Source organism: Micropterus dolomieu, linkage group LG02 (assembly GCF_021292245.1).
Source record: "Micropterus dolomieu isolate WLL.071019.BEF.003 ecotype Adirondacks linkage group LG02, ASM2129224v1, whole genome shotgun sequence".
NCBI lineage: Eukaryota > Metazoa > Chordata > Actinopteri > Centrarchiformes > Centrarchidae > Micropterus > Micropterus dolomieu.
Window position 1 is genome coordinate 6,978,694 of NC_060151.1, and position 13,046 is coordinate 6,991,739.

General features: G+C 44.6%; 2 protein-coding genes across 3 annotated transcripts in view; both read left to right on the plus strand.

The window, feature by feature from the left end:
- Nucleotides 1-250: 250 nt before the first annotated feature.
- Nucleotides 251-3,493, plus strand: nfil3-6 (nuclear factor, interleukin 3 regulated, member 6). Its single transcript, XM_046043644.1, has 2 exons — nucleotides 251-476; nucleotides 1,294-3,493. The coding sequence occupies exon 2, from the start codon at nucleotides 1,419-1,421 to the stop codon at nucleotides 2,631-2,633; it is 1,215 nt and encodes a 404-aa protein (XP_045899600.1). The 5' UTR covers nucleotides 251-476; nucleotides 1,294-1,418; the 3' UTR covers nucleotides 2,634-3,493.
- Nucleotides 3,494-8,196: 4,703 nt separating this feature from the next.
- nfil3-2 (nuclear factor, interleukin 3 regulated, member 2) overlaps nucleotides 8,197-13,046 on the plus strand; it is an 11,810-nt gene continuing 6,960 nt past the window's right edge. The window contains exon 1 of one of the 2 annotated variants that reach the window (XM_046040312.1): nucleotides 8,197-8,467. The gene's annotated coding sequence lies outside the window, so the exon portion shown is untranslated. Of the gene's footprint in view, nucleotides 8,468-9,224; nucleotides 9,439-13,046 lie in introns of those variants that run through there. The other variant, XM_046040321.1, reaches the window with a different exon arrangement.

The window sequence follows — 13,046 nt, forward strand, 5'->3', positions numbered from 1 at the left end:
TTATGTCAGGCAGAGAAAAAGAGGCGCAACGTTACCTAATTGTTATGAGATTATCCTGTCAGAGGGGGCGGGGCGACGGAGGTCAGATGACGATGATGGTGATGATGATGATGCCTGAATTGCTATGTTATGTGAAAGCTGATAGGAGCTCTACGCTGGACGGCGGAGCAAGGGGAGGGGAGGGGGGGTCACAGAGGGAGGCGGTCTCAGAAACACACACAAAAAGGGGCCCCGCTGGTTCAAGCGAGGATAGGGACCGTCCTGAGCTGAACTCAACCTTACAAATAGGAGCTGCGGTATTCCAAGTGGAGCAGAGTGAAGGTGCGCCACGCCGATGGTAATATTAAGTAACAGCGGTGAGTGGATCTGCAGTGTTAACAAGGAGAGGGAGGCAGAGAAAAGCGCTTCTTCCTGAACAGGACATCAAGACGTTTAGAGACTCCGCACCGACGGACAAAACTGATCATTCTGCAGAGGTAATTTTATTTCTTTAAATGGAGTTTTCCACATTTAGGATTATTTTTGAAAGTATTTTTTTAATTTCACTTGAGTGTCATTTCGCTAAATAAAACAAGCTGATTAGGGGGAAAAACTTACTCCAACATTTTATTCGCGAATGTAACTTTTAAGAGCAATTCACTATAGGTCTATACAACAACAAAAAAACGTTTTACTTTTATATAGGCCAAATTGAGTAGGCTACACCAAGACAGAAGTTGCAACTTGTTTAGAAGAACAACAATCATTCAGTTACCTGTAAATCCAAATTGATTAACTAGCCTAATAAAACTAAAATGCCAGTGATACTGCTGAGTGTGAAGAACAGTAGAGTCAAGCCGGCACGGATAATTAAAATCAACCAAAATAAGATCAGCATGTCCCTGTCAGACATGTGGGTCAGTGCTGCATGAGGCAAGTAAAACAGTCTGACCGGAAACCGAAAGACTTAATTGGCCTTAATAAAGATGAGATATATATATATATATATACATATACATATACATATACATACACACACACACATCAATTTTAACAGGTTAGTTTCACATTGCACACAAGGATTATTCCATCTTGTGTTTAACACGGGTGCTGTGTGCTTATAGTAATGCCAAAAGTCTGGTATGGCTGATTAGCATTGGCCCATATTGAACGTATAATGAGGCTTGACTGCAAGGTTATGGTACAAGTCGCTCCAGTTTTATTGGACAGATGTAATGGGGTTACATAATATTGTGTTGTAATGGCTCTTGCGTAACCACTAAATCCCTGTTCTTGTTTCACTTTGATCACTAGGTGGCACTGTTGCTGCATCCTCACCTCCCATAGATCCTGAGAGCACAGTGAGCACTCGGCACCACACAGCAGCACCCTCCACTCTTGGCAACCAGGGAAGACTCATTCGACCCCTGACAGACGTGATGTTTGAGGAGGAGTCCGAGCAGATGAGGGGGCAGCAGGATGTGGCTGTGCTCCAGGCTCTTGACTCACCTACAGCAGTGACACCAGGTGGAGGAGGAGCAGGAGCAGGTCCTCTGTCCTTCACAGATGAAGCTGTGTCCATCCTGACCTCCAGCAGTTTGTTGGCACGTTCCCTACTGGGCCGCACCTCTTCTGTCAAGCGCAAAGAGAGTCCTTCTTCCAGCATCCGACGCAAGCGCGAGTTCATCCCTCTTGACAAAAAGGATGAGGGCTACTGGGACAAGAGGAGGAAGAACAACGAGGCAGCTAAACGCTCACGAGAGAAGAGACGTGTGAACGATATGGTCCTGGAGAGCCGCGTCCTGGCTCTGCTGGAGGAAAATGCTCGTCTCAGGGCGGAGCTGTTGGCTCTGAAGTTCCGTTTTGGCATGGTCAAAGACCCCTCCAACACCCCTATTCTGCCCCTCGCTACTGCTCCTCACCACACTGCTCAAACCTTGACTCCTCAGTATTATCTCCACAGAGGGGATGGAGGCCCCAGTTCCTCAGCCTCACATCCCAGCAACCAGACAGGCCAGTTGAATACCAGAGGCTCCAGGGATGCTGGTAACATGTCGGAGGATTCAGGGTTCTCTACGCCAGGTGGGTCCAGCGTGGGCAGTCCTATCTTTTTTGAAGACCGGCTGAGCGACCATGGGAAATTATCTCCCCACAGAGCAGAGGAGCTGAGCTATGACCTCCACCACTCCCCTGCCGATGCCCACCACACTGCAGGACCGAAGTTGGACCAAGCTGAGGGGATGAAAAACCTTCCCTACAAGCTACGTTTCAAGACGTCCAGCAGCGGAGACGCAGGTGAAGCTGCAGGGGACAACAACAGCGCCAGACGCAGCCCCACGCCATCCACGGCAGGACGGGAAGGTCTGAGAGAAGCCCCTAAAGGACTGAGTGGGGGTGAAATGGGTGCAGGGCACTGCACTGGCACATGGCTCCAGCAGCTGGAGGGGGAGGAAGGCAGGAGGGGGAGGCAGTCTCCTCAATACAACGCATCAGCAGCAAGCTACATCCTCCAGCCTCCTTCGACGCAGGGACAAACTGAGGTCCAGTATAAGCATGAGAACACTCACCTGAAGTCTCAGCTCAACTCTCTGAGCGAGGAGGTGGCACAGCTGAAGAAGCTTTTTACACAGCAGCTCATGGCCAAAGTCAACTGAGGACCAGCGCCGTGAGTCAGTTACTGTTTGCCGATGTCTAGACAAGTCTTGCTGTATGCGAGTCTTGAAATTCAGGAGTGCCGGACCATGCCGAAGTTCACAAAGACTGATAAAACTCAACTCTCACGTCTAACAAACATTCAACAGTGCGTTGTTTTTATTTCAAATACTGTAATATATTGTAATAAATGTCTCTAAACATTCATCTCATAGGCCGCTGTTCAACAAAGACTCAGCTCCAATCAATGTTTCTCAGACAGGGAGTCTTATCTGTAATAGTGTTAAGTGTGTAAGAGTTTTCTCTGTCCCACACCCTGTGATAACTAATAACACCCAACATAAAACTGTTTACATCGCATCATGACAATGCAAGCTTAACTCCACCACCTCACACCATTAAAAGAGACAACAACAGGTTTTGGTGGTTCTGAAGCCACATTCAGTTCAGATGGAAGTCAGCCAGCGGGTTGTTAACACACTGAGAAGTGGGAAGTGTTTGCAGTTTTGTGGTCAGTGTGATATGACTTACCGAGGATGTTTCCCACCGCTGACAGGTCTGCTGTAAACACAAGCAGAGACAGACAGTAAATAAGTCCTCCAACAAAACCTCCATTGGGCTTCAAGGCTAAAAGAAAAAAAGTTTGTTCTGAATCTGTTTGCTCGCACAAAACCCATTAGACTTTAGATTTTTCAGCACTTGTTCTGTGTCACACAGTCATAGCAAGGAGATCCTTTTCTGAAAGACACTGTAACATGTACTGTTCATGCCCAGTTTGTATACATTTTATTACTGTCATGTTATCTGTAGGTAATGTTCTGTACATTTTCATATTCTAAATAAATACATTTGACAGTTTAAACATCATGGTGGTGAGTTGATCATTACTCAAAACCCAAAAAGGGCACATCACAGTTTTACACTTGAAGTTTGGTTTTAAACTTGTAAAAGAATTCTTCTGTCATTCTGGAGGTGGCTCTCTAAAGTTTGAAAAAATAATTTACCCCGACGATGTCATAATGATGTCATCAGGGTTACCTCACCATGCAGCTTGAGACTTATGTTTTAACAGAAAGCCTCTGTTACAAACTTGTGTGGCTGAGTTTGAAAGAAGTGAGCCTTTTGGAGGAAGTGGGGGGGGGGGGGGGGGGGGGGTGCAAGTATGGGCACTACAGAGTCGCATTATGGAAGCGTAGGGTTTTGGAGCACGACCCATACTAGAAAATAAAACAAGACAGAACAAGACATCGGCAAGGCTTGGCTGAAACGTGCTGACAAATGGAGGCAGTGAGGAAAGAGGAGTTACTTGGCAGTCTTCTCTCCCACAGTCCCTACAGACAGACAGAGACAGAGACAGGGGGTGTGTCTGCTATTACTCAACAGTTCTATTAGAAACCCTCCAAACATAAGAAGCTTTATTCATAACCAGGGGATTTGTGTCAATGAAGAATGGACAGCATGAATTTGCAGTCACATTCAGACTAGATAATGATTCTTGTGGTTCGTCATTACACATGAACTTGCTATAGATGGGAATTTGTAGGGGGGGAGGGGGATCATGCTACTTTGGAGTCAGTAGGTGGCAGCAAAGACAATACCTTCAGGATCTCCATGGGGCCCCAGACTCTGCATTTCAACATCTACAACAAGATATGAATCATGCTATGGATCACTGCAATTATTATTGTTCCTAAATGTTAGTTAGTTAGTTAGTTGGCATGGTGATGAGGGATAGTAGGAGAAATCTATATATACATATATCCTTTGTGGTAAATTGGGACAAAGAACATACATATACATATATATATATATATATATACTGTAATTATATGACCTGTTTGTAACCCTTCAATAATTTAAAAATAGAAACACTCATTATGGCTATAATTCTTCTCAAAAAAATAAAAAAAAGATTAGCAACATTTTGTGAGTATAAATAGACCGTGAGTAAATTGCAGCAGCCTGTGGTGAAATGGAAAGGTAATAAGGTAGAGGCGAGGCAGACGCTGCAGGTGTGGAGGGGAGAGAGGACGGGAGTCTGATTTAATGAATCTACTGCAACATGCTGCTGTTACGCTACCGTCCTCACCCACAGCCATGCATCCATATAAAAACCGCAATCCCCACAACCCCCCAACCCCCCATCCTGTTCCCCCCTTTATTTTCCAATGAAAGGATAAAGCCTGTTGCTAGGCAGGCAGTGCGACAGTTGCCATGGGAACGCTTGCAGACATAGCTGGAAGGGGGGAAACGTTGGGCAGGGTGGGGATAAGGATGGTTGCAAAAAGAGAGGGAGTGATGCGGAGACAGAGAGAGAGAGTGTGTGTTTTTTTTATGGGGGAGGGGGATCCAAGTTCATAGCCAGTGCCTCTGCTCCTTAAGTGGTGTTTGTCAGCTCCAGCTAAAGAAGGAAACAAAGAGGTGAAAAGGAAGGCGATCCGCATTCAGTTCAAATTTGAAGCTCCACATTTGGGGTAACCCTGTGATAATGCAGTGTCCCCGGGTGTAGGTGTGAAGTGGAACCTGAATGAATGGCAGAAAAAAAAAATAACAAAAGATGGTGGTAGCAACTTCACAAAGCTGGGCTGATTTGTAGGCTTTGACAGTGTGTATAAAAGAACAATAACACCAAATCAAGAACTAGCAACAACAACAACACATTGGTCACTTAGCTGAATTAAGACAGACAGTTATTGAGTGTATTCAACAAACCAGAGCGTGGACAAACACATGAACATAATTACTGTGGTATCAAAGGTGAAAAGTCCTTAACACACTTCAAGGAAACAAAACAATCCAATTATGCGGGATAATTGCTGCAATTAATGCAACTGTATGCACCAAGCGCAAATGTTACTGCAATACGGTGAAATGTGGAACATACCTAGCATCTCTGTGGGAAAATGATGATCATGATGAAAAGGAGGAAAAACGCAGGGCACGGGGTTTTCTGAGCATGCCCTCACATTTACACACACCCCTTTCACTCACATGCAAAAGATGGTAGCCTACAGCCTTGGAGATAAAAAGAGAGAGTGAACACATCCGCAGCAGACGTCAGCCCTCAAGGCATACATTCAGGCACTTTTCTTCCAGCTTAAAACACTCTGTACTGTACTGCACATTTACCAAGACACTGAACAGACCTTTTGTCTGGAGTAGGATGGAGGAAGATGGCACATCTGACACGAGGACTTGCCTCAATGACAATCCAAACTACACAGCTGCTATTGTCTGCATTGCAAATCATTACGCGCATGAGCAACTTAAATTGTGCTTTCCTCCAACTAAACGGGAGCTGCCCAAAACAAATAATCGAAATACATTTGTTACTTCCTCCTGGGGAGAGTCTGATACACAGCATGTCTGTGAGATAGAGAGCCATTCAACCATTTGAGCTTATTCCAATATCTGCTTTTCAATTACCCAAAAGATCAGGAGAGTGACACTGACAAAATAGTTCCCCTTCCATGCTTTGTGGCTGCTAGCATGACACACACTCCTGCTTGTGATCAAGATGACTGAAAACACACACTTCAGTTACACAATATGGTTACATCCTGGCCAGAGGAGCCAGTTGAACTAGCTTATTCAACACCGTGTGGCAGAAGTAGATTCAGCCTATTGCAACAATAAAATGACACTGTGAGTGCCAGGCAAGCTTCAAAGCAGGGGGTCATAAAAATAAAACTCCATTTCACACAAAGGTATGTAGATGAATAGTTACAGGGTGTGGGCCCACTCCAGTGTAATCTTGATCTGATGCTGCACAACTCTGTTGTTTTGGGTGTAGTTGCCACAGATACTTATTTTCTGTTGTATGTGAACCAGATAGGACATGAATCCACATCATTTTGTAAATTCAGTATACTTAGTCCTATACTTTAAGAACAGTTTTGATGTACTTTCCTTCAGTACATCTGTTCCATGCTACTTTATATTTCTACATCACTACATTTCTGTGTTTACTTCATCTCATTTACCTGCATATTTACCAGCCATGCCTTGTGGGTCTGTGTCATTGTGGCAAAATGTGGTCCTGGAGTTACCTACAGTAAGCACAGAAGCAGTTTTGAGTACTTTGTCAGGTGTCAGGTATATGCCTGCCTGTCTGTCTGTCTGTCTGTGGACAGATTTTGTCAACATGATACCGTCATGAAACTTTAGGTCCATGAGTACTGAGTGATGTAATAATGGGTCGAAATGGTCTCTTAATTACTTTTAATACAAAACATAATCAGCTTCTAAAACAGCGTGCATTGTTCAGTGAAAAATATTCCCTCTTATTACATAATTTCAGTCTGCAATATGCATCAAGGAAGAACTTCTTTAAAATTCTAGTAGTAGTAGTATTTGTTTCGTGCACGGTACAAGGCAACCGGGCCTACGCCAGGTCGTGGTTGGTTGAGCTACTTTTATTTAGTGTGTAGGCCTATCTTAGATTTGGTCAGGTCGGTTCAGATAACTACAAATCATATTAGGCTATATAATCTCATAGCCTATTTTAAAAGCTAAAAAGTGGCATAAAATAGAAATGGGCTACTCAAGGAAAGTGCAAATAGGGCCTAAGCCTACATTAAAACTCTACTTCCCAAGTAGCCTACATTACTTGAGAAAAAGTAGGCTACTATAAGACAATAAGGGAGTAGCCTATTAAAGGCACATTAAGCAACAATTCAACCTTTTGGGAAATGCGCTTAGGCCTCTTTGCTTTGTTGGGAAGAGTTAGCCTAAATGAGAAAATAAACCACACTTATATTTGTCTGGTAAACATATAGCTATAGCCTACAGCTAGCAGTTGATCAGTTTAGCAAAGCATAAAGACTAGAAACGAGGTTAGCCTAACTCTGATTGAAGGAAACAAATCCACCTACCAGCACCACTGAAGCTCGCTAATAAATAGCCTATATTATAGCCGATTTAGTTTGCTTTTGTACAAAAAACAATATGGGCTATGACAAGCAACTTGTGGTCTTACAAAGTAACTGTTCGCCCTATTTCCAGTCTTTATGCTATGCTAAGCTGGCTGTAGTTTCATAATTGTACAACCAAGAGCATGATGCATCTATCTCTTGGCAAGGAAGCAAATATTTGCCCAAATGTTGAACTATTCCTTTAACTTAAAGCTGGTCTGCTACCAGAGGGGGAAAAAGATGACAGCACACAGTTTCTCAGAAAACCATATGCCTGTTAGACAAAGTCTGGTAAGTAGCCTCCACGGAGGATGAGAATCTGCTTTTCCCAAAACTACCACCACTGCAGTGGTACAGGTTCTTTTTTAAATCTTTGCTCAAGGCTTGTTTCTATGCGTGTCTCTGCGTGCTGCCTTTTGTAATGTCTAGTAACCTTATTATGGGTATCATAGCCCTTCATCTGGCTTTGAGCCTAGTACCTCCCCCTCCAGGCCTTCCTCCTCCCCCTGCATCGCCTCTCCAGCAACAGGATTTGAAGGCGAGGATAGAGGGAGGGGGCAGAGCCGAGAGAGAAACAAAAAACGTGACTAGGCACCCAAAGCGTCCTGTTATGCAACAACTGACCTACTAACATACATTTAGAGACTGAGGGAGAAGCAGAACGAGAGAGAGAGAGAGAAAGAAAACAGAGAGAGAGGGAGAGAGAGAGGAAGGGAGAGAGAGAGAGGAACTGGAGCAAACATGACGTTCGGGGCGCACTGGAGACAAGCGACACTGTGCGCTCACTCTCGCATGTACCTGCACTAATCAGAGAGCTGGTGTTTTGAAAGTGACGGGCGGTGTGTGTAGCCGATGCGCAAAGCGGATTCTTGGACAGAAACAGGATTGTCTGTGTCCTCAGTGGATTCTTTTAGACAAAAAGGGTAAGTTTGGGTCTTATTCATAATTGCACCATTAAATGAGTATCCGGTGTGATATGAAAGACAGTTTCATCTGAATATTATGGTTTTGCATATTTAATTTTTTATACATACAGGCTATATCAAATGCAGCCTATAGCTTACTCCATGATATATAGTTACTCTAGCGTTTGTTTAGGTGCTTGGGTGCATTTTCTCAGTGTCAAGGTGAGACTTTCCCCCCCTCTGAAGATTACGTGAGGGTCTGTTGGTGGGAGTTGGGGGGGATAGCCAGAGGTTATGGGATTCCTTCAGGAAAAAAGTGCGGTGACTTGCACGGAAGCGACTGTGGATATTTTGGAGCAGTGCCACAATTGGAATGAGGCAGGGTCAACACATCCTGCTGTGTTATGGAGCATATACCCCAATCATATATTCACGGTTTGTTGTGGGGCTTTTAGAGGCAGTTTAGTCTGTTTATCCCAGTTTCTGTTTTGAAGCCTAATACATGTGCTTTCAGATCATTGTGATTTATCAGTAATTATTATAAGCCTGTATTATTATTATTAGGCCTATTATTATTATTATTATTATAAAGAGAATAAAGAGGGAATATCCCATGGCAGTATCGTTAAGTGTCAGGGTTATGTTGTGAAGACTCTAAGCAGAGATATAGGCTATTTATACTCGGCTTCTTTTGGGTTAGTAGGCTATTCAGACAACTGGAAAAATCCCATGCAGGCTCCAGAGGACACACTTCTCTCTCTCACGTGTAGCTGCTCTTTGTAAAGGTTAACGCGGTTGTGCTGCAGGTTAACCCTTTAGTAGGCTTGCAGTCTGAAGCAGCGCAACACAATCCAGAGCACAGGGACGGGTGCGATCCTCCGCGCATGTGGACAGGTTTACATATTATGCTTTGTTTACAACCTCGGCTCGGATCGAAAGGATGAAGAATGGTGAAGTTCACGGGCTCTGGTGAGAGCAGCAGCTGCCAGGTGAGGTGTGGATCCGAACATCTAGATCAAATGTGGGTCAGATGTGTCCCTGTACCTATTCCCGAGCGGCTCAGGGGGACAGCTTATGTTTAGAAATGTACATTTTTATAACACAGCAGATGAAAATGTGTAGACTGTCTATTTCTGAGAGGGCGAGAAAATGCCATAGCACAGATGGATCCATGCAGTCGCCTCGGATGACTGAGGATTGAATATGCATGAAGACGATTTGTCAGACAGCGCAACAAAGGAGGCGTGCGGGAAGACATATTTCTCACTATGTGTTGCTACGTGAATGATAATGATGTGGGGTTTTTTTGTTTGTCTGCACTGTGTACAATCCATCCAAATGAAATAAACATTAGGTTACATTATGGCCTTAAAATGGACTTCAGCTATTAACAACTCCTTTTGGCTGCAGTCCAGCACGGGTTCAGTAGTGGCGTGAAATGTTGGCAGAACTTGTAGGCACATAGGATGATAAAGACACGGCAACTTTATGAATTGTGTGTAAGTCAAGGTTCTATTCAAGTTTTCTACCTGCGAGTTTTTCCTTGCCTTTGTCTCCAAGTGCTTGCTCATGGTGGGAATTGTTGGGTCTGTAAATAACATTACAAAGAGTAGCCTGGATCTGCTCTAGCCTATGAAAAGTGCAATGAGATAACTCCTGTTATGAATCGGCGCTACATAGCCTACATATCCTAATCGACATAGTTATGTAACATTTAGTTTTTGAACGTGAAGAAACTCTTCCTGGCTTCATTTTCCACCCCTGCTTTGTGATTGTTACACAGCACGTGGGCATGCCCCCCACCCCCCCGTCTCTCACAGCTTTCCTCGCCAGCAATATCGTCCATTGAGGCATCACATGCATAGTTTATATTAATATGATTCACACAGCAAGCGATTTTCTCGATTTAAAAAAAAGATCTACAAAATCAGATTTGGTTGTGGACGTGTCCAGGACAGCCTGTCTCCCCTCAGTGGAGTGACGCATGACTGAAAGCATGTTTACGCACTAGGCTACACCGTGTGTGGAACATCAGAGAGGTTATGCTGGCTGTATAATAAAAATGAATGAAATAATTAAAATTGATTAAAGTACAGGGCAGATTATGCAATCGGCGGAAACCCATAGTTTGTGGCTATGCAGCGCTGCGCTTTGCTATGGAGCGGCCGCTGCAGTAGGTTGGCGCACACACTGGGCCTCTATGCCCTGTATGAATGTAGGTCACATTAGACCTGTGGGAGGGGGGATGAGGCGCACAGCCGCCGCTGACTAGAAAGGCAGATCAAAACCCCACCAAAATAAATCCTTGCCCCGCCATAACAAAGAAACGAGGCAGGCATGCAGAAATAAGACTGGCACACCGATAAAAACACCGCGCGACCTAAATAAATATATTTTTACTTTTTAAGTATACAATTTTGAGCCGACAAAACACACCCATACTATTTTTCAAGTAGCCTAGCCTATTTTAAGCCTATTGCATCACTGTTCTGAACTGCTGAGACAACGGCTCTGTGGTTATTTAGGTTTGATTAAACCCTGTCTGTGTCCAGCTTTACTAAATAAAGATCTGGGAGGGGAGTTCGTGGTCAGAAGCACGGAGCGGTTTCCATCCTGTCCCACTTTGTGGCCTCTTGACGTTTCCTGGCACATGTAAGACGATAAAATATGAGGGCAGTGCTTTGTTATTGTGCTGTGGTTTGGAGCCAGCACAGAGGCGAATTACAGCATTTAGTAGGCCACGGGAGCACATGTGACTGGTGCAACACATGGACTGAGTCACTGCGTTTTTTTCCCTTTTCCGAGAGAGGGGTTACATGGCCGTGTGTTCGTGGAACAAGGCTCTAGCTTGAGAGGACTCCGCCTTGCTGACATGCTGCCCGATTTCTCAGCGCCCCCCACCACCACCCCTGCTTCTTTTTCTTGGGAGGATAAAGTCATCCCCCAGACTTGGAATTCGAGCAGGCCCCACCCATGACCCCCAGCCCTGCACCACCACGTGCCATATACAGCATTCTTCCCATGGAAGAGGGGAGGGCAACAGTTTCGTCATTCCCCTTTTATTTTAGACCTTATCCCATTTCCTGAAACGCTCCACAGAAACACGTGCAGGGGGTTTGAACTCGGTTCACTGTTTCCAAAGCTTACTGCCACATTTAGACTCTTGTGGTACAGGGACTGTGGTTGTGTGCGCGAGCGCAACTTGGGTTCTTTTACTGTGCTGTCATTCCACAAGTGCCACAGAGACCTAGTGATGACACATGAAGAATATATGATAAATTGGAAAGAGTAATCTAGGTCAAGGGGATGTGTGCAGAGGAGAGGGACTGCAGTTCACTGTCAGGTTTTTTCTTCAGTAGGGTGGATTTGTATATTTGAGCTGGACATTTTGCGTGCAAGTAAAATGGCTGCATTTGAAGTTGCTTCTAGCAGCAGTGATTTATTCGCCATTTTCCTGTTGTTGTGGCTTTAAGCACCTGTGCGTAAACCTGTTTGTTGTAATTCGGAAGAGAAATAAGGGGGGGGGGGGGGGGCGGTGAATGAAATGGATTACAGGCTGAGCTGTCAACACCTTGTGTGTCGGCGTGATTCACGCTCATTCACGTGGTCGGATATTGAGTGGTGTTACAGAGGCAGAGACAGACATACACAGAGAGAAAAGCGAGAGCCACCACTGTGAGTTAATTAAACACATGAGTTCATTCATGTGTATAGCTCATCCTGACCGTAGGAGACATGTGCAAAATACGCACTCCCTGACGTCAGTCACCCTCCTTTTGTTACAGAACGTTGTTTTCTCGCCACCTGCTTTTGGCCAGGACAAGCCACAGGTTCAGAGGAAGGGAGAAAACATCGGATATGATTGGCTGGGCCTTCTGTTTCCCCCCTTTTTGTTGCTATGGGTGACACATTCCTTCTATTTATGCAATACCAACATTGTCGCAGTTGCCTCTGGTTTGCCCATATCCTCATCTCCATGCCTCTCTTTGATTTAACTCTGCCTCACTGATTCCCTCTATTTCTTTGTCTCCTTTCCACTTGCTCTCACCTCCGTCTATATTTAGACAATGCTCTAAATTGGCTGCGCCTCCTTGTTCTTTTTTGTCCTCCCATCTCTTTTTGTCTTCTTTCAGATCTCTCCCTTTACTGCCGCTTCACCCCTCCGCAGCTCTGGCTGACCTATATTCCAGCGAGCCTACAGTGGAGGTAGTTAGAGTTGTGTTTACACAAGGGAGTGTGGTCGGTCCCCAGTTTCTGGGTCAGTGGGACATGCTGAGAAACAGCCTACCCTCTCATTCGTTCTCTCTCCTGCCCAACAGCCACAAGTCAGAGGCTCAAGAGCATAACCTTAAACTATTCAGCCAAGCAGAGGGAAAACATATTGGAGTGCCTTTAATTTCAAATATAAATAGCCTATGGAGTGAATGTAATGTATATTCTTCAATTATATTTGGTTCTGTGGTGACTGTCTTCCATTGTCTGCATTTTAGAGGTAAAATTTTTCTCAGAATCTCGGCTCAGATCTATATTCATTGTGAGGATAGGCCTGTAGTTACATAATGGTGTCAGATCTTGGGTAAGAGCAGAATATAACCAG